Below are 25,755 nucleotides of genomic sequence, written 5' to 3' on the forward strand. Positions count from 1 at the left end.
AACATCATCAGATTTCCACACAAGTCCTAAAAGTAGATAAAGAGAACCCAGTTAAATAAAAGAGACAAAAATATTACACTTGGTCATTTATTTATTGAGGAAAATGAACCAATATTACATATCTGTGAGTGGCAAAAGTATGTGAACCTTTGCTTTCAGTATCTAGTGTGACCCCCTTGTGCAGCAATAACTGCAACTAAATGTTTGCGGTAACTGTTGATCAGTCCTGCACACCGGCTTGGAGGAATTTTAGCCCGTTCCTCCGTACAGAACAGCTTCAACTCTGGGATGTTGGTGGGTTTCCTCACATGAACTGCTCGCTTCAGGTCCTTCCACAACATTTCCATTGGATTAAGGTCAGGACTTTGACTTGGCCATTCCAAAACATTAACTTTATTCTTCTTTAACCATTCTTTGGTAGAACGACTTGTGTGCTTAGGGTCGTTGTCTTGCTGCATGACCCACCTTCTCTTGAGATTCAGCTCATGGACAGATGTCCTGACATTTTCCTTTAGAATTCGCTGGTATAATTCAGAATTCATTGTTCCATCAATGATGGCAAGCCGTCCTGGCCCAGATGCAGCAAAACAGGCCCAAACCATGATACTACCACCATCATATTTCACAGATGGGATAAGGTTCTTATGCTGGAATGCAGTTTTCCTTTCTCCAAACATAACGCTTCTCATTTAAACCAAAAAGTTCTATTTTGGTCTCATTATGTCCACAGAACATTTTTCCAACAGCCTTCTGGCTTGTCCACGTGATCTTTAGCAAACTGCAGACGAGCAGCAATGTTCTTTTTGGAGAGCAGTGGCTTTCTCCTTGCAACCCTTGTTGGTGGACCACTCCTGGGGAGGGTAACAGTGGTCTTGAATTTCCTCCATTTGTACACAATCTGTCTGACTGTGGATTGGTGGAGTCCAAACTCTTTAGAGATGGTTTTGTAACCTTTTCCAGCCTGATGAGCATCAACAACGCTTTTTCTGAGGTCCTCAGAAATCTCCTTTGTTCGTGCCATGATACACTTCCACAAACGTGTTGTGAAGATCAGACTTTGATAGATCCCTGTTCTTTAAATAAAACAGGGTGCCCACTCACACCTGATTGTCATCCCATTGATTGAAAACACCTGACTCTAATCTCACCTTCAAATTAACTGCTAATCCTAGAGGTTCACATACTTTTGCCACTCACAGATATGTAATATTGGATCATTTTCCTCAATAAATAAATGACCAAGTATAATATTTTTGTCTCATTTGTTTAACTGGGTTCTCTTTATCTACTTTTAGGACTTGTGTGGAAATCTGACGATGTTTTAGGTCATATTTATGCAGAAATAATAAATTCTAAAGGGTTCACAAACTTTCAAGCACCAATGTGTGTGTGATCACTCTCTTAGTGTAGCTTGGCAGGTTATTGAGAACTGAAAGCACGAACTTCTCTGTCCTGAAGACTTCCAATGCTGATAAACTTCGCAAAGCAGTCTGTTACAAAGCGCTGACAAATGAGACTCATTCTATCAATGTTACCTCAAATGTCTCCTAAGAAACCCATCATCACATCATTTTGCCATGCAAAAATAATTATAAGTTCAATTTATATACAACCCCGATCCCAAAAAAGTTGGGACAAAGTACAAATTGTAAATAAAAACGGAATGCAATGATGTGGAAGTTTCAAAATTCCATATTTTATTCAGAATAGAACATAGATGACATATCAAATGTTTAAACTGAGAAAATGTATCATTTAAAGAGAAAAATTAGGTGATTTTAAATTTCATGACAACAACACATCTCAAAAAAGTTGGGACAAGGCCATGTTTCCCACTGTGAGACATCCCCTTTTCTCTTTACAACAGTCTGTAAACGTCTGGGGACTGAGGAGACAAGTTGCTCAAGTTTAGGGATAGGAATGTTAACCCATTCTTGTCTAATGTAGGATTCTAGTTGCTCAACTGTCTTAGGTCTTTTTTGTCGTATCTTCCGTTTTATGATGCGCCAAATGTTTTCTATGGGTGAAAGATCTGGACTGCAGGCTGGCCAGTTCAGTACCCGGACCCTTCTTCTACGCAGCCATGATGCTGTAATTGATGCAGTATGTGGTTTGGCATTGTCATGTTGGAAAATGCAAGGTCTTCCCTGAAAGAGACGTCGTCTGGATGGGAGCACATGTTGCTATAGAACCTGGATATACCTTTCAGCATTGATGGTGTCTTTCCAGATGTGTAAGCTGCCCATGCCACACGCACTTATGGCCCTTTTCCACTACCCTTTTTCAGCTCACTTCAGCTCGCTTCAGCTCACTTCAGCCCGACACGGCTCGCGTTTCGACTACCAAAAACCAGCACGACTCAGCTCGCTTCAGCCCTGCTTAGCCCCTAAAACTCGCACGGTTTTGGAGTGGGGCTGAAGCAAGCCAAACCGAGCCGAGTGAGGTTGGGGGCGTGAGCAGACACTCCCCTGTGCACTGATTGGTGAGGAGGAGTGTCCTCACATGCCCACACACGCCCCGCGAGCACGCTGGGATCTGTAAACACCGCAAACCCGGAAGAAGGAGAATTACGAATTACGAGAATTTCTGAAGCCTTATGCGCCTCGCCTCATCTATACGCTCTTGCCAGTATCTGCTGGCGTTGTCGGTGACAACAAGCCACAGCACCAAGACCAGCAACACTAACAACTCCATGTCCTCCATGTTTATTGTTGACTATTCGGGTCGTGAGACTACCGCTTAAAAGATCACTGATGTCACTGTTTGCGCTGCTTAACGACATCACGTGACGTCCACCCACTTTCGCTAACTCCACCCAATGTGTCCACCCACTTCCAGCCAGCACGGTTCAGCACGGTTGTAGTCGAAATGCAACTCCAACAGCCCCGCTCAGCTCGACTCAGCACGTCACGGCTCAGCCCGACTCAGCCGCGTTTGTAGTGGAAAAGCGGCATAATGCCACCCCACACCATCAGAGATGCAGGCTTCTGAACTGAGCGCTGATAACAACTTGGGTCGTCCTTCTCCTCTTTAGTCCGAATGACATGGCGTCCCTGATTTCCATAAAGAACTTCAAATTTTGATTCGTCTGACCACAGAACAGTTTTCCACTTTGCCACAGTCCATTTTAAATGAGCCTTGGCCCAGAGAAGACGTCTGCGCTTCTGGATCATGTTTAGATACGGCTTCTTCTTTGAACTATAGAGTTTTAGCTGGCAACGGCGGATGGCACGGTGAATTGTGTTCACAGATAATGTTCTCTGGAAATATTCCTGAGCCCATTTTGTGATTTCCAATACAGAAGCATGCCTGTATGTGATGCAGTGCCGTCTAAGGGCCCGAAGATCACGGCCACCCAGTATGGTTTTCCGGCCTTGACCCTTACGCACAGAGATTCTTCCAGATTCTCTGAATCTTTTGATGATATTATGCACTGTAGATGATGATATGTTCAAACTCTTTGCAATTTTACACTGTCGAACTCCTTTCTGATATTGCTCCACTATTTGTCGGCGCAGAATTAGGGGGATTGGTGATCCTCTTCCCATCTTTACTTCTGAGAGCCGCTGCCACTCCAAGATGCTCTTTTTATACCCAGCCCATGTTTACATTAGACCGTATCAGCGGATCATCAGATTAACGTTTTTAAAACGATTAGTGTGCACACAGCAACACCAATACACGATTTGCGTGCACACAGCAATACCAATACACGGATACGCTCGGCTCCGCAGGCATCCTGCGCTCCAAATCACTCCGCCCTGAACAGCGAGTGCCCTCTGGAGGGTGCGCACTCCGGCCTTGCGCAGCTCACAGAGCACGCGAGTGAAGTGAACAAGCAGTGATTCGGGACTGAGCTGCTGTGTGTGTGATCCCAGCGCACATCACTTACCACTTGCATCAGTATTTGCAGTATTTTCATACTTTTATACTCTTTAATGAAAGGTGATACAAGGCGGAAGTCCGCACCGTTTTTCAGCAGTCGCATCACATGACCAACGCCAGCGAATCAGGAAGGTGGATGTCACAGTGACGTTGTCCAATGAGACGCCAGCTAGAGCTCAGCACAGCGTATCCGCGTATTCTCAATGTTTACACAGCACCGGAGCTGACACGATCTGGATTGAATACGTGGATGTTGGCGGATTCCCGTTTCCCGGCGTTTCAATGTAAACGGACAGTGCATCCGCGAAGAAAACGAGACAGATACGATCTAATGTAAACGTAGCCCCAGTCATGTTAATGACCTATTGCCAATTGACCTAATGAGTTGCAATTTGGTCCTCCAGCTGTTCCTTTTTTGTACCTTTAACTTTTCCAGCCTCTTATTGCCCCTGTCCCAACTTTTTTGAGATGTGTTGCTGTCATGAAATTTCAAATGAGCCAATATTTGGCATGAAATTTCAAAATGTCTCACTTTTGATATTTGATATGTTGTTTATGTTCTATTGTGAATACAATATCAGTTTTTGAGATTTGTAAATTATTGCATTCCGTTTTTATTTACAATTTGTACTTTGTCCCAACTTTTTTGGAATCGGGGTTGTAGCACCTTTCACAAACCCAAGGGCACTTTACACAAGAGTCCCCCCCCAAAAAAAAGCCACACTTGGAAGAGTAGTGTGAGGTAAAGAGGAAAGTTTTCAAGTTAGCTTTGAATGTGCTCTTACTTCTATTATATATTATAATAATATTATACATACAGTACTGTGCAAAAAGTCTTAAACACCCTATTTTTTTCACACAAACTTTGTTACAGATTACTATTTTATGACTTCTACATTATCGAGTCAGTACAAAAACATTTTAGAGTCCAAATGTTCGTTTTCCAGCACTAAATTAAATGTTACAGAAAATCAAAGCTTGTATCTGAGCAGCATATTACATAAGAGCCCACTTTTCAGATTAAAAAAGAAAACATAATGAAGGCTGCTGGGTTTTGGTGCAAAATGAAGAAGCGAGTGTGACAGTCAAAGTGTCCAGAAGAACTGAGGCTGGTTCTGTAAGATGCTCAGTAAAACCTACAGCTCATTTCCTTATCAAACTGCACTCACTGTACCTGAGACTACTATTTTTTTTTTTAAAGCAAAGGGTCGTCTCACACCAAATACTGACTTTGTTTCATTTATTATGGCTTACTGATTACTGTTTATAGATTTTTTTTTTTATGTTGAAACATTTAATTTCATTATTTTTAAGCCATTTTTGGTCGATAGCATTTCTTTACATGTGCACACTACTGTGTGTGTGTGTACTGTCTAAAAGTGGAGTTCCTGATGAGTGTAAAATGTGTAAGTCAATAATCCCACTTTTTTTTAAAGCGAATTAAAAATAAGTGCTGGATAAAAACCCATCTCTCTCGTGTAAATTAAGATACACATTTTGTTATCAAGTGTTTATGAGATATGCTGCCTTGCACTCGCACTTACATTCCCTGTGGTGGTACGCGGATGCACACTGGTACAGATGTACGATCACAAAAGCCATCAAACATCAGATCGATGCATTACTATATTCTCTTAAAGGTCATAGGCAAGGGTCGGAGGTGAAACGTAGAATATCAACTTTATTGTCGAGAAGAACAACCCAAAAAGCGAATTCAATCTTCCTGGTGTCTAATTTGCACCCTAAAATTGAATAAAACGGTTAAAATATACTGGTTTGCCCAAGTTCCGAAGGTTTGTTTACATCTCATACGCACTTTCACCGCCAGGGGACCGTCGTCGTGATGTCATTCAAGGCAAGACTGGGAGCAGCTCTGTGTTTACCTGCGAACCAAGCACACGTGTACGGACTTTGGTTGTGAGAGGTTGTGTAAAATGTCTGAAAGCGATAGCGATTTTGAAGTAGGAACTCTCCAAATTGAATATCGAGAGGTGAAACCATATATGTATGAACCGATGGCCGTTGTGAAGCAATCGGTGAATGTGGCTCACTGGTTTGACCGCGCGGCCTCGGAATCGGACAGCGACTCGGCCGACTCTGATCGCGGTGACCCCGGACCTCAACAAGACTCGCGCCCAAACGATTTATCCTGGTAGTTATGATATATTCCTACTTTCATCGTAATACTAAATAAGAGCCCTTTTGAAGAATAATTAAACCGCCCTCCCTAGTGGATATAGGTAATGATTACTGGACAGTGCGCCGGTAGGCCACATTAGCCTGCCATCCACGGCATTATACTATTTATAGCCTGCTCTAAGTGAGGAAATATCCCTGTGTCTCATTTCCACAAGGATTGTACAGGATCCCTCAGGATTCTTGACTTGTCAATTGCAAGCAAAAGTAAAAATATTTACCTCCAATGTTCTCCTTTTTGCTTGAGCGTTGCTGCTCCGTTTCTTCGACTGCTTGATTTTGTTTCACGCACACAATCCACTCTCTCCGCCTCGTCTCCTTTTTCGGAAAAAAACAACCCTCTGGCTTCACGTGCACAATCCACTCTCTCCGCCTCGTCTCCTCTTTCGGAAAAAGCCAACCCACTCGCTCTGCCTCTTCTCCTCTTTCGGAAAAAGCCAACCCTCTCGCTCCGCCTCTTCTCCTCTTTCGGAAAAAGCCAACCCTCTCGCTCCGCCTCTTCTCCTTTTTCGGAAAAAGCCAACCCACTCGCTCCGCCTCTTCTCCTTTTTCGGAAAAAGCCAACCCACTCGCTCCGCCTCTTCTCCTTTTTCGGAAAAAGCCAACCCTCTCGCTCTGCCTCTTCTCCTCTTTCGGAAAAAGCCAACCCTCTCGCTCTGCCTCTTCTCCTTTTTCGGAAAAAGCCAACCCTCTTGCTCTGCCTCTTCTCCTCTTTCAGAAAAAGCCAACCCTCTTGCTCCACCTCTTCTCCTTTTTCGGAAAAAGCCAACCCTCTCGCTCCGCCTCTTCTCCTTTTTCGGAAAAAGCCAACCCACTCGCTCCGCCTCTTCTCCTTTTTCGGAAAAAGCCAACCCTCTCGCTCCGCCTCTTCTCCTCTTTTGGAAAAAGCCAACCCTCTCGCTCCGCCTCTTCTCCTTTTTTGGAAAAAGCCAACCCACTCGCTCCGCCTCTTCTCCTTTTTCGGAAAAAGCCAACCCACTCGCTCCGCCTCTTCTTTTTCGGAAAAAGCCAACCCACTCGCTCCGCCTCTTCTTTTTCGGAAAAAGCCAACCCACTCGCTCCGCCTCTTCTTTTTCGGAAAAAGTCAACCCTCTCGCTCCGCCTCTTCTTTTTCGGAAAAAGCCAACCCTCTCGCTCCGCCTCTTCTCCTCTCTTGGAAATAAGTAAAAACTTCTTCCTGAACCAGTCCCGTTGTGACAGTTCACTGCACAACAATAAGGCATGGGTTTTTTCTTTGGAAATTCCTGAATGTACGTCTGCATTCAAGCCGAACGGCAATGTAAGTAAACGGAAGTGGACTCAACTCAAGCGGTTTGTTTGTCTTAAATGACGTCACGCGCTGAGTGGTCACGAAAATAGCTGACAGAAATTCGCCGTGACCCACACTAACTTATTTTAATGATTACTTATTAACAATACTCCTTGGTACCAGAAGAAAATTAGAGGGTTTTTTAACATATAAAGTTTCAAATGTGCATAAAATTAAAATCGTTGCCTATGAGCTTTAAGTATGAAGCTTCGCTCTCCGTTATAAAAGTAGTAATGTATTCGAACGACTGGTCGTTGGGGACAAAGCCATCATGGTTGGTAACTGGTCATTGGAAAACTATGGTTGGCAAATCTCGTAACAAAAGTCATTACGCTGACAACACTGGTGAGAGAGATGCTTACATTTCACAGGATCCATTCTCTACCTTGACTCCTCCGTCCACCGGGTCCAGTCCCTGTTCCGAAAGCTGCTTCAAGGCACTCAGAGCCGCCTGTAGGACGAGAGGACGAGTGTGACACAACTCCATCAGCCACCTCTCAAACAGCAGCTACAACATCAGCACCAGAAGATAGATTAAAGACAGACTAAAAGACAGATGGAGAGATATATTGACAGACAGATGGATGCAGAGTTGGAAGGATGGATGGATATACAGAGAGACAGAGTGCAGAGAACTAAAACAATATATAGCTATGCTTATAAAGTCACGAGACCTGAACTGAGAGTGTGTGTGTGTGTTTGTTCAGATCCACCTGGCTGCAACTCGATGCTCTGACGCTGCCAATGAAGACCAGATGTGCAGCAGGACATAAATCTAACAACACACTAAGCCTCCCAACACACACACACAGATGTGGGTGAGTCTCACCTACCAGTCCATATGCTTTGAGTCCTAACACACGTGTACACGCACACACTACAAAGACGACAGAGAGATGGACAGATGGAGACTTTTTCTGTTTGTTTGTTTTTTTTTCATTCCAAAACTGACTTAAAGCATGTTACCATCTCTTTAAACGTAATTATTAAACACTGCCTAATACCTTCTGTTCACAGATCTCGCCTGTCTCTAAAATTATGCCTTTATTCCCTACAAATGCCAAAATGCGTTACAGGGACTCTGCTCCTTTTAAAGGTAACTCGTTTGGACACTCACTCTGGTGCATTGTGGGATGACATGAGTGCACTGGCTATTTTCCACTATGCCTTTGGACAGGTCTACAAAACAGCAGAACTCTAACTAGTGCACTCAATAATGAATAGGGTACAATGTGACTGGGTGATTTCCCTCATGGGATTTATAAAGATTAAACACAAAGAGGCCATACGTTAAATAACATTTCTATGACGTTTTAAAATAATACATTGAAAATGGCCGATTCTCAACCAATAACGCTCAATTTGAGCTCTATTTGGAACAAAGCTCGCGAGAAAGCAGCCATTTTTATATGAGAGTAATTTTCACTTGACAGAATTTGCAAAAAAGTAAGAAAAATATGAATGAATAAATAATGGTAGAGCAATAGGAGAACGAAGATAATACAAAGACCAGGTTCGTTAACATATTTTCTTTTTTTCGCGGTCCGGTTTCCATCAAATCCTGTGCTCTGATTGGCTGGCGAGCAGGCAGACCCTGGATACGGACCTCTGGCGACTCGCTTGTTCACAACAACAACAAACATAGTAGCAATTTTTTGTCAGCATTTATTTTCGCATTTCTCAGGAGAATAGCATTAACTTTACAGCATGGATAGCGATAACGACAGTGTTCACAGCGAAAGTGAGTTTTACTACCCTGAGGAAGAAGAAATAAAAGAAGACATTTCAGGAGAAAGGCGGCACAGTGGTGTAGTGGTTAGCGCTGTCGCGTCACAGCAAGAAGGTCCGGGTTCGAGCCCCGTGGCCGGCGAGGGCCTTTCTGTGTGGAGTTTGCATGTTCTCCCCGTGTCCGCGTGGGTTTCCTCCAGGTGCTCCGGTTTCCCCCACAGTCCAAAGACATGCAGGTTAGGTTAACTGGTGACTCTAAATTGACCGTAGGTGTGAATGTGAGTGTGAATGGTTGTCTGTGTCTGTGTCAGCCCTGTGATGACCTGGCGACTTGTCCAGGGTGTACCCCGCCTTTCACCCGTAGTCAGCTGGGATAGGCTCCAGCTTGCCTGCGACCCTGTAGAACAGGATAAACCGGCTACAGATAATGAGATGAGATAAGATTTCAGGAGAAAGCTAAAAACCTCTAACTGTTGCTAACGCTGAGCAAAAACATGGCTGAATCCTGAATGACTCCTATTTGTATAAATAGGGAACTACATAGGCAGCAAAATGTAGTTTTTTTCCTGCCATGGAAGTGCACTTGTATACCGAGGAGGAAGCAATTTGCATTACAGCCGTGAATGAGGATTCAAAATGGCGGCTCGGCTCGGTTTTCCCTTTCGGGCGCTCTCGTTTTCTGTTAGAATTTGGTAAAGAAAAAAATAAATACATTATTTACCAGCTTAAGGTCAGTCCGTATGGTGAAATACCGTGACCTCGGTCAGTACTTTCAAGACCTCGGTCACGTTATTTCATGATACGGACCTCCCAACTGGTAAATAACATATATATATATATATATATATATTTTTATTCATCCTTAGTAACTGCCTGGTCAGGGTTGTGGTGGTTTAAATTAGATTACTGGTTTGTTTATATATTGGGAAAGTTTCACAGGCTGGAACAAGCAAAAATAATACAGAGTCCCACAAATAAATCTGACTCCAAGCAAACTCGAGTGATGTAGCTGAAGTTGAGGAACTGTCAGAGGCAGAATTCACACACCATGCTGGCATTTATGGGTTTTTTTTCCTCTTTTTCCAGTGTTTTTGGGGACATAGTGGAAGAAATCGTATTCTGAATAAACTTTAAAAAAAAAAAAAACGTACTTTAGAGCACATCCACTTCGGGTTTAAATCTGAATGCAGACAGATATTTTAGCACTAAATTGATTCCGATAGCGTCATTGCATTTAACCCCGTACAACACACACGCAAAGTTACAGCTACATTCAGAAACACTTGATAAACCATTGTGTCTCTCTCCGAGACACACACACACACGGTCTTAACCTTATCTATCTGTAAGATCTGTGTAAATAATGAGGGCTTATCTACACAGAAACACACGGTCCAGTTACAGTGTGCGCGCGTGTGTGTGCATTCCCAGGATCTGTTCTAAATCACACTTAAATTGATTTTTTTGTGTGATTGATGAGGAGAGTGTGTAGGTCACAAAAGGAGGAGCTTTTTAGCAAAGAATTTTTCAATAGAGCAGAAAAAAATGGAAAAGTCATAGCAGCTGTGATTTATTTTAAGGGTTCTCCCCAAATGCAAGAGTTTATACCGAGTTAGTGTACTTACTAGAATGCAGGCTATCTGAAGACTCGTGGTTAGTCAGTGGTCTTAACAGAACTTTGGCCATTTTAAAGCTCCATCTCAAATACTACAAACAGTGTCTCGTACTATTCTTACTAGAACCTTAGCCATTTTAGGGCTCCACCCTAAACGGTAATTCCTGCTGAGTTCGTGTTTTTTGTTGAAACCCAAATGGCACCAAATTTGTTCTATTGAGACCTCCTGATCGTGGTTATGTTCGAGTGTGAGACTGATTAACTGTATGTGTACCCATAATGCACTGTAGAGGCCTCGGTTTTTGCACATTTCATCCTAGTTCTAGCACATCATTTGGGTATTACCAGTGCACTAGAGAAGTATGTGATTTGAGACACAACCCGTGTCTGCCATAAGAACACGATATGCACAGTATGGCTGCAGAGACTGGCTTTTTTTTTTTTTTTGAGCTAGTCTTATAATCAGTTCCAGAGCATTTTCTTTTTTTAAATACGGAGGCCATACATGTACAAGCTTACAGCTCAAAGCATTCTGGGAAAATCTCATTATTTCTCATGACTAAAGTGCCATTAAAGCTCTGATTACTGATGTGTGTGCATGATTAAACTTTCTGGGTAAATAATCAGCTTCTACAGATCAGATAAGCTCCAGGCCTCAGAGAGAGAGAGAGAGAGAGCGAGACAGGGGTACACACTCAGCATCCATCAGAGTAAGATAAACACACCGTTATCTTTCCTAATTGTTGTCAGACGCATCGTTATTTTTTCTAATGAGACGGCGTGAGGATGGCCGAGACATCGGCCCTCAGAACCGTGTTTATTTTAGAGCGACAACCTGGAAGTGGTTCGTCTCAGTCACCGAGACATCAGACGAGTTAGCTGAGACACTAAATGGCGCTAACGTAGATAACACACACACCACCTCTCAGCACACGCACATTAAGCCACAGAATGAATGTTTCCAGGCTAAAGACACTAGCCCGGGTTTCATTCATCACCTTGCCGCTGAGTTCAAAGGCCAGCGGGGGGTGGGCGTGGGGGGACAGGACGGATGGGGAATGTGACATCAGGCTGAATATGTAAATACGTGAGAGCGCACTAAAAGGCTGTGCTGGAAGAAGGACGGAGAGAGTGTGTCAGAGGACAGAGACGCCTCATTTTTCTCATGGGCTTTAATGGCCTCCCTGATTGCACCATCGTCTTGGCTAAACAGTGGCGATTCGTCCCACAGGAACATGGAACACTTCAAACTGGATACTTCATCACACACACACACACACACACACACACACACACACACACACACACACACAGAACAAAGAAGAGTGTGTGTGTGTGTGTGTGTGTGTGTGTGTGTGGTGTTAACACACCATGACCAGATTAGCTTTTTCTAACCACTAATGCAGCAATACCACTTTCTGAATTCTTACAAACCGCTGTGCGTGAAGTTACCACCACTGTATCCGCCACCAGACAGTAAACACTTTTAATGCAAACTTGCATTACAGTAAACATGCTAGCCACATACGGGCATTATAGTAAACAAGCTAGCGATAAACTAGCATTACAGTAAACAACCTAGCCATAAACTAGCCTTGTAGTAATGTTTTACCACAAACTAGCATTATAGTAAACATGCTAGCCATAAACTAGCATTATAGTAAACATGCTAGCCATAAACTAGCATTATAGTAAACATGCTAGCCATAAACTAGCATTACAGTAAACAAGCTAGCCATAAACTAGCATTACAGTAAACAAGCTAGCCATAAACTAGCATTATAGTAAACAAGCTAGCCATAAACTAGCCTTGTAGTAAAGTTTTCCTACAAACTAGCATTACAGTAAACAAGCTAGCCATAAACTAGCATCATAGTAAACAAGCTAGCCATAAACTAGCATTATAGTACAACCCCGATTCCAAAAAAGTTGGGACAAAGTACAAATTGTAAATAAAAACGGAATGCAATGATGTGGAAGTTTCAAAATTCCAGATTTTATTCAGAATAGAACATAGATGACATATCAAATGTTTAAACTGAGAAAATGTATCATTTAAAGAGAAAAATTAGGTGATTTTAAATTTCATGACAACAACACATCTCAAAAAAGTTGGGACAAGGCCATGTTTACCACTGTGAGACATCCCCTTTTCTCTTTACAACAGTCTGTAAACGTCTGGGGACTGAGGAGACAAGCTGCTCAAGTTTAGGGATAGGAATGTTAACCCATTCTTGTCTAATGTAGGATTCTAGTTGTTCAACTGTCTTAGGTCTTTTTTGTCGTATCTTCTGTTTTATGATGCGCCAAATGTTTTCTATGGGTGAAAGATCTGGACTGCAGGCTGGCCAGTTCAGTACCCGGACCCTTCTTCTACGCAGCCATGATGCTGTAATTGATGCAGTATGTGGTTTGGCATTGTCATGTTGGAAAATGCAAGGTCTTCCCTGAAAGAGACGTCGTCTGGATGGGAGCATATGTTGCTCTAGAACCTGGATATACCTTTCAGCATCGATGGTGTCTTTCCAGATGTGTAAGCTGCCCATGCCACATGCACTAATGCAACCCCATACCATCAGAGCTGCAGGCTTCTGAACTGAGCTCTGATAACAACTTGGGTCGTCCTTCTCCTCTTTAGTCCGAATGACACGGCGTCCCTGATTTCCATAAAGAACTTCAAATTTTGATTCGTCTGACCACAGAACAGTTTTCCACTTTGCCACAGTCCATTTTAAATGAGCCTTGACCCAGAGAAGACGTCTGCGCTTCTGGATCATGTTTAGATACGGCTTCTTCTTTGAACTATAGAGTTTTAGCTGGCAACGGCGGATGGCACGGTGAATTGTGTTCACAGATAATGTTCTCTGGAAATATTCCTGAGCCCATTTTGTGATTTCCAATACAGAAGCATGCCTGTATGTGATGCAGTGCCGTCTAAGGGCCCCGAAGATCACGGGCACCCAGTATGGTTTTCCGGCCTTGACCCTTACGCACAGAGATTCTTCCAGATTCTCTGAATCTTTTGATGATATTATGCACTGTAGATGATGATATGTTCAAACTCTTTGCAATTTTACACTGTTGAACTCCTTTCTGATATTGCGCCACTATTTGTCGGTGCAGAATTAGGGGGATTGGTGATCCTCTTCCCATCTTTACTTCTGAGAGCCGCTGCCACTCCAAGATGCTCTTTTTATACCCAGTCATGTTAATGACCTATTGCCAATTGACCTAATGAGTTGCAATTTGGTCCTCCAGCTGTTCCTTTTTTGTACCTTTAACTTTTCCAGCCTCTTATTGCCCCTGTCCCAACTTTTTTGAGATGTGTTGCTGTCATGAAGTTTCAAATGAGCCAATATTTGGCATGAAATTTCAAAATGTCTCACTTTCGACACTTGATATGTTGTCTATGTTCTATTGTGAATACAATATCGGTTTTTGAGATTTGTAAATTATTGCATTCCGTTTTTATTTACAATTTGTACTTTGTCCAACTTTTTTGGAATTGGGGTTGTAAACAAGCTAGCCACAAACTAGCATTACATTAAACAAGCTAGCCACAAACTAGCATTACAGTAAACAATCTAGCCACAAACTAGCATTACAGTAAACAATCTAGCCACAAACTAGCATTACAGTAAACAAGCTAGCCATAAACTAGTATTATAGTAAACTAACTAGCCATAAACTAGCATTACAGTAAACAAGCTAGCCATAAACTAGCATTACAGTAAACAAGCTAGCCATAAACTAGCATTACAGTAAACAATCTAGCCATAAACTAGCATTATAGTAAACAAGCTAGCCATAAATTAGCCTTGTAGTAAAGATTTCCTACAAAGTAGCATTATAGTAAACAAGCTAGCCATAAACTAGCATTACAGTAAACAAGCTAGCCATAAACTAGCATTACAGTAAACAAGCTAGCCATAAACTAGCATTACAGTAAACAAGCTAGCCATAAACTAGCATTACAGTAAACAATCTAGCCATAAACTAGCATTATAGTAAACAAGCTAGCCATAAATTAGCCTTGTAGTAAAGATTTCCTACAAAGTAGCATTATAGTAAACAAGCTAGCCATAAACTAGCATTACAGTAAACAAGCTAGCCATAAACTAGCATTACAGTAAACAAGCTAGCCATAAACTAGCATTACAGTAAACAAGCTAGCCACAAACTAGCATTACAGTAAACAAGCTAGCCACAAACTAGCATTACAGTAAACAAGCTAGCCATAAACTAGCATTACAGTAAACAAGCTAGCCATAAACTAGCATTACAGTAAACAAGCTAGCCATAAACTAGCATTACAGTAAACAAGCTAGCCATAAACTAGCATTACAGTAAACAAGCTAGCCATAAACTAGCATTACAGTAAACAAGCTAGCCATAAACTAGCATTATAGTAAACAAGCTAGCCATAAACTAGCATTATAGTAAACAAGCTAGCCATAAACTAGCATTATAGTAAACAAGCTAGCCATAAACTAGCATTATAGTAAACAAGCTAGCCATAAACTAGCATTATAGTAAACAAGCTAGCCATAAACTAGCATTACAGTAAACAAGCTAGCCATAAACTAGCATTACAGTAAACAAGCTAGCCATAAACTAGCATTACAGTAAACAATCTAGCCATAAACTAGCATTATAGTAAACAAGCTAGCCATAAATTAGCCTTGTAGTAAAGATTTCCTACAAAGTAGCATTATAGTAAACAAGCTAGCCATAAACTAGCATTACAGTAAACAAGCTAGCCATAAACTAGCATTACAGTAAACAAGCTAGCCATAAACTAGCATTACAGTAAACAAGCTAGCCATAAACTAGCATTACAGTAAACAATCTAGCCATAAACTAGCATTATAGTAAACAAGCTAGCCATAAATTAGCCTTGTAGTAAAGATTTCCTACAAAGTAGCATTATAGTAAACAAGCTAGCCATAAACTAGCATTACAGTAAACAAGCTAGCCATAAACTAGCATTACAGTAAACAAGCTAGCCATAAACTAGCATTACAGTAAACAAGCTAGCCACAAACTAGCATTACAGTAAACAAGCTAGCCACAAACTAGCATTACAGTAAACAAGCTAGCCATAAACTAGCATTACAGTAAACAAGCTAGCCATAAACTAGCATTACAGTAAACAAGCTAGCCATAAACTAGCATTACAGTAAACAAGCTAGCCATAAACTAGCATTACAGTAAACAAGCTAGCCATAAACTAGCATTACAGTAAACAAGCTAGCCATAAACTAGCATTATAGTAAACAAGCTAGCCATAAACTAGCATTATAGTAAACAAGCTAGCCATAAACTAGCATTATAGTAAACAAGCTAGCCATAAACTAGCATTATAGTAAACAAGCTAGCCATAAACTAGCAGCGTGTCTCAATTCATGTACTTCCACTTGCTCTTTTGATTCTGTACGTGTCTTCACACTGAGTAGTACAGCAACATGCAGTGCACTATGGGTACCGGGATGATGTACTGAAAAATGGTTAAGCAGTTGAGTTTATAACACCACACGCACACTTCCCACACTCAATGTTCGCCATCTTGGCTATATAGCAGAAGGCGAGACACCACCGACCTATTTTTAGCCAGCTGGAGCAGGGCATGTTGTCGACGCCGAAGGTGACATCGTTTCCATGCCGCGTGATGTATCTATTTACACAAGCAAGGAAAATTAAAAACACTGCATTTTTAAGAGGCGAGCAAAATGGCCGGCGGATATTTCCTTGCGACAACAATTTTTACGTAACAATCGCAGTCAAATGTTGCGATCGTCATTTCTGCTACGTGCATAACTCGCCGCGTTCGCTTCGAGACAACACTACCGTGTTGAAATTCACACACTACCTAACTGAGTACACAGTGTACGACATGGAAGTGGTCCAGGAATTGAGACACGCTATAGTAAACATGCTAGCCGTATACTAATATGATATTAAACAGTTGTTTTCCCGTATCGATGAACTTTTCCTGCTCGCTTTAATGGCTTTGTTTTCATTCGCATCACATCATAATACGCACCAGCTCTTGCGTTCAATACAACCTAAGCGCTAGTTAACAACACCTAGTTGTTAAAAGCTGTTTTAGGTGCTTTCACTTGATTAATTTTTACCTAAAGTGTAATTAATTTCCTTTAATATAATTTATTTTAATTTTGATTTTAATGATTTTACTTTATTTTAATTTCTTTTTAATCTTGGATTTTAATGATTTTACTTTTACTTTAATTCTTTATTACTGTTCTTATGCTTTTATTTTTTGTGAAGCACACTGAATTGCCTGTGTGTATGAAATGCGCTATACAAATAAACTTGCTTTGCCTTGCCTCGTTAGGTTTCAGGTCTGACGTTCAATGAATACGATTCTGTCCTCAATGCTAGAATTCTTATCTAGCTAGAGTACTTACAAGAGCCTCAGTATTTTTAAGGCTCTGTACCAAATATCTCTCTCGTTATCTCTACAGGGTCGCAGGCAAGCTGGAGCCTATCCCAGCTGACTACGGGCGAAAGGCGGGGTACACCCTGGACAAGTCGCCAGGTCATCGCAGGGCTGACACATAGACACAGACAACCATTCACACTCACATTCACACCTACGGTCAATTTAGAGTCACCAGTTAACCTAACCTGCATGTCTTTGGACTGTGGGGGAAACCGGAGCACCCGGAGGAAACCCACACGGACACGGGGAGAACATGCAAACTCCGCACAGAAAGGCCCTCGCCGGCCACAGGGCTCGAACCCGGACCTTCTTGCTGTGAGGCGACAGTGCTAACCACTACACCACCGTGCCGCCTGTACCAAATATAAACAGTGGAATTATTTAATGTTCAAGTGTTCGTGTTTTATACTTGGCGGTAAAGGTTGGCCACACATGTTCAGCGTTCATTGTCTGAAACTCAAACCACATGTTCTTTCAAGTTTACTTATTAGGGTGAATCTTAGTAAGGAACTGTTCTATCAAGCAGTAGCATTTGGGACACAGCCAGGGGTTTGAATGTCAGGGAATTTCCCACTGTTGAGCAGAAACTCAGATGAGCGAGGGAATTAATTTAATAATGCTCGACATTTAGGAAAAGACTGCAAGGCGTGTGCGTGTCATCCGTATTATCTGACCTGATCACTTCTTGTTTTGGACAGAGCACAAGCTCGGTGTGTGTGTGTTTCCCCCCCCTCTCATGATCCAGCAGAGTTTCCCACCACTGTGAGGCTCCGTCCCAATCCAAGAGAATCAGTGCCGGCTCCCTGCTGCCCTTTGATCGCCAAGTCCATCATTTGTTTTGCTTGCCACCTCATCGTTATTAGGACACAGCCCATTTAGTCCTCCATTAAGCACCGGTGACACTCGGCATCTTTGGCACAGCTATAAACAGACTTACAGGCTGCAATGCAATCAAACACTCTGCAGGTGCACCCACACACTCTCTCTCTGACTCACACACAGAGCAGCGGGTCTTTTCCCAGCAGATTCTGGGCGGTGATACTGTCCAAACCACAGGCTGAATGGAAAATCACATCTTAGTTTTTCTTATTACACAACATTGGCTGCATCAGAGGAAACCTAACACAACTGATGATGTCACAGTGTCCGCAGCTCTCCTGTACAGCTGTTACACAAAGCTCAATCTGTTCCTTCGGTCATCTAAAATTCTTCAGCAGAAACAGGGTTTTATTGGGGTTTGTCGTGTAGATCGGACTACTGGAGCAAAACGCGAACAACAAAAAAGGAATACGACATCTTTTATCTGTATCGAACACACTAGGTTCATTCCAAATAATGCATTAGTATTAATTTCCCTCCCTGACGTACCTGGATATTGTGTCACCAGGAAGGGAGGACAGAACAGCCAACAGGCTAGCATATGAGATTAGCGCTGTACAGAAGTCAGCACACCCTGCTAAAGGCTAAAGCCTGACAGAGTGCACATAGATTCTCCATTGCGTCAGAGATAACGGCTTTACACGTTGCACATTTCATTACACAGCCAGCTGAAGGTTGACACTGACTGACTTTTAATACTCACACACTCACAGTGCATTATTATTACCTCACCCGGGACGGAGTCCACCAGGGGGTGAGGTATTGTTTGTGGTCGGGTTTCTTTGTTTTTGTAAACGATATCACGGGAAAACGGCTGGATCAATCTTCATGAAACTTTCAGGTAGAGGTCTGCGCAGGTCGGATTTTTCAGTCCCGCTCCCGCCCGCATTGTGCAGTCCCACTCCCGCCCGCAAAGAATTATGATTTTCAGTCCCGCTCCCGCCCGCGCCCACAAAAAAATGATGATTTTCAGTCCCGCTCCCGCCCGTCATATTTTGTCCCGCTCCCGCCCGCAAATCCCGCATGATGCAGACGTTCGCGTTATTTCTCAGGAAAGTTCTTGTCTTGACACAGCGTGATGGTGCCCCGCCCCCTACTTTGAGTGGATTTGAGCATAAATATCTACAGCTCACGTTCACGTTTGTTATTATTTACCTTGTTTCTGAATTCAGCATGTAGTGTCTCTAATAATAATAATAATAATAAGTGCTGTCAAGCGATTAAAATATTTAATCACGAATTGCACATTATCACATGAGAAACCATTGTAATTTTCTGATCAGCATAAAAAAGTGAATGGGCTTGCTTTGTACCAATTTTTTTTTTTTTTATTGCAAAGCAGAGCTAGTAAGAGAAGTGAATTGATTTACTGCTTGAGTTAGTCTACAACTCTAATCAGAGAGACAGGTTACACAGTGACAGTAGGCTTGACTCAATGCTATCCCAGAAATCCTTCCTGTAATATGCAAATTTGGCCGCCTCTGATTGGACAGCCAAATTTGCATATTACAGGAAGGATTTCTGGGATAGCATTGAGTCAAGCCTACCGTCACTGTGTAACATGTCTCTCTGATTAGAGTTGTAGACTAACGCAAGCAGTAAATCACTTCACTCATGGTTCTCTTGCTAGCTGGGTGTGAACTGCGAGTCATTAGAGTGATCAAAGGATTTCCCGTTAGGGTGATCAATGGCAAATTTAAGATGCCATTCCTCACTCAATCTGGCAATCTGACTCTCTCTGCAAATTTAAGCATCTTAAAATGTTTTTATTAATGCCAAATAAAATATCCAGCACAAATTATATATGATAGACATAAATTAATAATTTATAAATTTTATTTCAAACACGTTTTTAGTTAGCGGGACTGCAGCTTATCACCGCTCCCACGCGCACCGCATATGTGCACTTCCGGTCCCGCCCGCGCCCGCAATGAGCTTTCAAAATTTGTCCCGCGCCACACTGCTTTGCGGCGGGTCCCGCGGGACTCCCGCGGGAGTGCAGGGCTCTACTTTCAGGATAGATGGGCTCAAATAGAACCTCCAACATTTTGAGGGTCATCCGGTCAAAGTCACCAAAAAGGTCAAAACTGTTTTTGTTGTGGCTACTGCCGCATATAAGGGGTGTTCACACGGCAACTTTTACTCCGGTGTAGCACCGGGGCTGCCCCAGTAGAGCGTTCACATGGTACAAAGTTATACCGGTGTAGCCCCTGAAAGCTGCTTAAACCGGTGCAAATCTAACCCTGCTCGGGAGGTGGTTTAAGAAATTTACTCTGGAGTAAATGCGAGTTTGCGGGGCAGCACCGATATAAAATGGGACGTCTGAACGCTACAGGGGTAGACTCGCTACGCATGAGGAGAGTTGATTACATACGGGCATTGCATAATTTGCATCGTGGTATTTTGCACTTCCAAAATGGCGAATATCAACAACAACAGAACTGCGTGTCTTCCAGTATTGCCAGATTGGGCGGTTTTAAGTGCATTTTGGCGGATTTGAACATATTTTGGGCTGGAAAACGTCAGCAGTATCTGGCAACACTGGTGTCTTCATCCATGTTGTTTTCCTGGCGCTTGGTGATGCCATGACAACCGGGAAAAGGAAGTACATTTTCACACATGCCCATATTTAATTTCCGCATTATTACTATCGTATAGCATGGTCGCAAAAACGGCCGTGTGAACGCAAGTGGGGCTGCACCGGTGCTAACACGCTTCTCTCTAGTAAGCAGGTTTGTGATGTGTGAACGCTCCACAAAATTTACACCGGTGTAAGATATATCGAACAAAATACATCGGTGCAGCATCGATGCAAATATGTGCCGTGTGAACACCCCTATAGAGGCGCTAGCCACTACGTCATCGTGCTGTAAGAATGTAACAGTCGTGCACTGCGCATGCGCATACACGTGTTCCGATTAAAATGGCCAGTGAGTGAGTGTAGACAATTCAGTGCACCATTTGAAATAAATGGACTAGACTAAAGAAATCGCTTTCAGACATGTTTATGCTTATTACAGAGGGAAAGTGCGTTCCACTGAGCTCTAGCACCGGGTCATTTCCGGGAAATAAGAGTTTCGGTCATGTCAGCCTTGGTTCGGAGGTTTCAGTTTCGAAAACTGTAAGAGGTAAGAGTAGAATAATATAAAGTACAGACCAGGGCTTTGAACCAGAATTTTTTTCCTATTGGTTCGTTCCGAACAGAAACGGAATTTTAACGTTTCCGGTTTTGGGTTCCACCATTAAATAGACGTTCCCGAACCGGTTAGAACAAAAAAATTTCGTTCCCGGAACGGTTAATTACGTTCCCTGTCAGCTGTTTAACAAATGGCTATAAAATTATGTCTCTGTCTCATCCAGCTTAAGCCAAATGTAGGCTAATTCTATTACAACCTTCATTAAATAAGACAAGAAATAATTCAAAACAATTATTATTTCAAATGTTGGCGATTTGGATTCTCAGTATGTCTTCCCATCTACACAAACAGAAAAAGTGCCAAAAATGAAAGATAATTCGTTTAGTGCGTTACCAAAGGCTAGTCAAGCCCTATAGAGGGCTTTCCACAAGCGCCGGCTGCCGGCCATACAGCCGGCACACAATTAAGTCCAGCCGGCTACTTTAATGACTATTATTTTTGTAGCCCACAGGTTCTAAATATTAATTTTCGATTTTAATAAAATTAAATGTTTATCTAACGGACTGACAATAATGTGAAACTGAACCGCATTCATTTAAGTTGTGATTCGCGCTGTTTGTACCGATAATAACCACAAATTCCCCGCATGCGGTGTGCGCGCGCACTCGGCGGAGTTTATTTTGTGTTTAACACCCCCCCCCGGCTGGCTACTTATTTGTCATGGCTGGCTAGTATGAGCCTTAGTGGAAAGCCCTGTATGCATTGATAGGCTAACAGAGGTTAACGTCATTTAATGTTCGCGAGCCTCTCATTAACGTGGACAAATATATTGATATCGTGTTTGAAATTGACCTTTTTGAATAACGATAGACTGCAACATTTACCTCTTATTTAAGATGTGGAGACGTGATAGTAGTCCACCCTCCCGCTCTCTCCATTCAGTCAGCGAACGTCACACAGGAAGTGAACCCCAGCGGGTCATAGAAACTTGCGCAGGAGAAGAATGACTTTTTTTATTTGTAGGCTACGGAAACTTTGAGGAACGAAATAAAAACCGGTATTAACCGGTTACCATTATTTTTAATAAGCGTTTCTGTTCCAGAACATAAAAAATAATAAAGTTTCTGGTTTCGTTTCTGTTCCATGTGAAATAGAAAAAGTTCCCAGTTTTCGTTTTCGTTCCTTGAACCGGTTCAAAGCCCTGGTACAGACACTTGGTATGTTTTATTTCTCATCATCTCTAGCCGCTTTATCCTGTTCTACAGGGTCGCAGGCAAGCTGGAGTCTATCCCAGCTGACTACGGGCGAAAGGCGGGGTACACCCTGGACAAGTCACCAGGTCATCACAGGGCTGACACATTTGGCCCTTTTCCACTACCCTTTTTCAGCTCACTTCAGCTCGCTTCAGCTCACTTCAGCCCGACACGGCTCGCGTTTCGACTACCAAAGAACAGCACGACTCAGCTCGCTTCAGCCCTGCTTAGCCCCTAAAACTCGCACCGTTTTGGAGTGGGGCTGAAGCGAGCCAAACCGTGCCGAGTGAGGCTAGGGGCGTGAGCAGACACTCCCCTGTGCACTGATTGGTGAGGAGGAGTGTCCTCACATGCTCACACACGCCCCGCGAGCACGCTGGGATCTGTAAACACCGTAAACCCGGAAGAAGGAGAATTACGAATTACGAGAATTTCTGAAGCCTTATGCGCCTCGCCTCATCTATACGCTCTTGCCAGTATCTGTTGGCGTTGTCGGTGACAACAAGCCACAGAACCAAGACCAGCAACACTAACGACTCCATGTCCTCCATGTTTATTGTTTACTATCCGGGTCGTGAGACTACCGCTTAAAAGATCACTGATGTCACTGTTTGCGCTGCTTAACAACATCATGTGACGTCCACCCACTTTCGCTAACTCCACCCAATGTGTCCACCCACTTCCAGCCAGCACGGTTCAGCGCGGTTGTAGTCGAAATGCAACTCCAACAGCCCCGCTCAGCTCGACTCAGCACGCCACGGTTCAGCCCGACTCAGCCGCGTTGGTAGTGGAAAAATGGCAATAGACACAGACAACCATTCACACTCACATTCACACCTACGGTCAATTTAGAGTCACCAGTTAACCTAACCTGCATGTCTTTGGACTGTGGGGGAAACCGGCGCGCCCGGAGGAAACCCACGCAGACAACATGCAAACTCCGCACAGAAAGGCCCTCGTTGGCCACGGGACTCGAACCCGGACCTTCTTGCTGTGAGGCGACAGCGCTAACCACTACAGCACCGTGCTGCCCTGTTTTATTTCTGTGATTTTTAAATTGTTTATTTTTGGATTACACTTCATTTTTGTGGCTACTGACTCATACAGTTAATATATGTATATGCTATATTTACTGTATGGACATGGTATCAGAAAACTATTTTATTTATAAGCAGTAGTCACATGTACCCATAGGGTACCTAAATTTTTTTTTTTTCCCCCGATATCTTCCTTCATATTCATCATAAGTGGTACTGGACGAGGTTTGTTTTGCCTAGTAACAATTATTATTATTCACACAGTCTCTGTGATTAAAACCATATGAACTCTGAACTCATATGTTCATATGAACCATATGAACTCATATGACTGAACATGAATTTAGGACTGGGCCTTAAAGTGTATATTCCTGAACAATTTTTTTTTTTTATATGAAAGTATGTCCCTTTACACCAGGGGTATTCAATTAAAAGTCACTGAGGTCCAGTTATTAAATTTTGTCCAAGTAGAAGGTCCGACCCGAAGTCCAGCTTGTGTCTTATAGCCTTCCCCTATGTCCACATTTTCATATGGGTTCAACAATATTTATTGTTCATTTCCAATGCAGGAAATGAACTGAGTGCACAACTATCTCTTTTACCATAAATAAAAGTCGTCCCAGGAAAATAAATTCAAGGCCTTTATTTCAGATTAAAGAAAACAGAAACCTCAGAATAAAAGAAATAAAAAAAAGTGCAAACAGAGTGGAATAACTGCTTTTTCTCTTAAATTAGAGGTCCCAACCTGAAGAATTGAAGGCCTACACTTCAAGTAAAAAAGTCAACTCAGAAAACATTAAAAAGTGCAAACAGAGCATTGACTTCACATTTTCTCTTCTTTGTTCTTAAAATAAGGAGGTCCCAGCCTAAAAAAATGAGGGCCTACTTTTCAAGAAAAAAAAAGTCCACATCTTCAGAAAACAAGTGGCTTTTGGGGGGGGGAAATGCAAACAGAACATTTTTCTTTGAACTTTTCTCTTTTAATTCTTCTTTTACTCTTCTTAATGAGAAAAATGGGCATGTGGCTGACCTGGCAGTAATTTAAATCTTGGTTGGAATGGAGTTAGTGCCATTCTCATGCAGATATGTAGGTGTTCATTGTTGAGCCTAGAACGGTACTTGGTTTTGACAATGTTCATAGTGGAAAAAGCATGCAGAACACACTCTCAGAAACAGTCTGTAACCAGAAAGTAGCAGGGTCAGTTGTCTCAAAATGCTCTCTTAATGCAGCATTTCCTTGCAGATCAGTGAGCAGATCAATGTCTCAGCAATGGCGTTTAAGCACTCCTTCACAACTGTCCCATCACTAAATGTTGTTTTATGTTGCCCCAAAATCCACGCTACTTTTAAGGAACATTCGTTTGCACGTTGCTGGGCTGTAAATGTATGTGTGATGAGTCGGGTAGACCTGTCATACTGTGCTTGCAGTTGGGTTATTTTGCGGCCCTCAGCTCGGACTTCAGGGGAGAACTGCTCAAAAGAGCTGTGCTTTGTTTCGTAGTGGCGCTTCACATTGCCGCTTTTAATTAATGCCACGTTTTCGGAGCATATGAGGCACACTGGTTTTGAACTGCTCGCCGGAAGAATGAACATATATTTTTCCATCCATTCATCTTCAAAACAACGATTTTCCTTGTCTACTTTCCGCCGCCTTTTGGAGCAAGCCATGTTGTCTCGGTCGGTTGTCTCTGAACTTAACTCTCTTCCTCTCTGCTTGTTGCTCTGCTGTGGCGCACTGGGTAAACTAACGATTTTATTGGCTCAACTGAGTGAAGCTATTGTCATATTAACTGGAGTAGCAGCGCCCACTGTCAATAGCCACGACCGTCCAAAATAATGCTTCATGAAAATTACTTAATCTCGTGAATTTACCATTGGTCACGGGTCCGGACAGAACCATCACTGGGTCCGGATCCGGACCGAGGTCCGCCATTTGGTGATGCCTGCTTTACACACTCATCCAGAAGGGTAATTTTGCACAAGGCCATCTGTCTACAGCAGAAAAAATAAAATAACAAAACGTGTCTGGAAAAATCCCAAGGGAGTCTGGAGCCAGATTCGTGACGTCACCTGCGGAAGCGCCAGCAGGCTGCGCGAGCTTTGCACGGTTTCAGTGCACAGCCTGTGTAGACCAAGCGCTCCCGTTTCTCTCTCATTGTCCGGTCTTTTGGGAAACGATGAGTGCTAATCCCATCAAGATTGGTGTTGCTACACCCTCCTACGATACATCTGTTAACCATTTTAATAATTACG

At 42.7% G+C, this 25,755-nt stretch overlaps 2 protein-coding genes across 7 annotated transcripts in view; one reads left to right on the top strand and one right to left on the bottom strand.

Annotated features, from left to right (window-relative positions):
• The window catches only part of rdh10a (retinol dehydrogenase 10a), a 47,241-nt gene extending 38,988 nt beyond the window's left edge, over nt 1-8,253 (top strand). The window contains exon 6 of the mRNA XM_060899952.1: nt 8,098-8,253. Coding sequence (XP_060755935.1) covers nt 8,098-8,212 — 115 coding nt within the window. The 3' untranslated portion in view covers nt 8,213-8,253. The remainder of the gene's footprint in view (nt 1-8,097) is intronic.
• Nucleotides 1-25,755, bottom strand: part of stau2 (staufen double-stranded RNA binding protein 2) — a 258,022-nt gene that overhangs the window by 8,264 nt on the left and 224,003 nt on the right. For 3 of the 6 annotated variants that reach the window (XM_060899949.1, XM_060899948.1, XM_060899945.1), the window contains one exon: nt 7,753-7,898. The exons of 1 other annotated variant lie outside the window; for it this stretch is intronic. In XM_060899949.1, coding sequence (XP_060755932.1) covers nt 7,753-7,898 — 146 coding nt within the window. Of the gene's footprint in view, nt 1-7,748; nt 7,899-25,755 lie in introns of those variants that run through there. 2 more of the 6 variants (XM_060899946.1, XM_060899947.1) reach the window with 2 other exon arrangements.

The sequence above is a fragment of the Neoarius graeffei genome, chromosome 19 (genome assembly GCF_027579695.1).
Source record: "Neoarius graeffei isolate fNeoGra1 chromosome 19, fNeoGra1.pri, whole genome shotgun sequence".
NCBI lineage: Eukaryota > Metazoa > Chordata > Actinopteri > Siluriformes > Ariidae > Neoarius > Neoarius graeffei.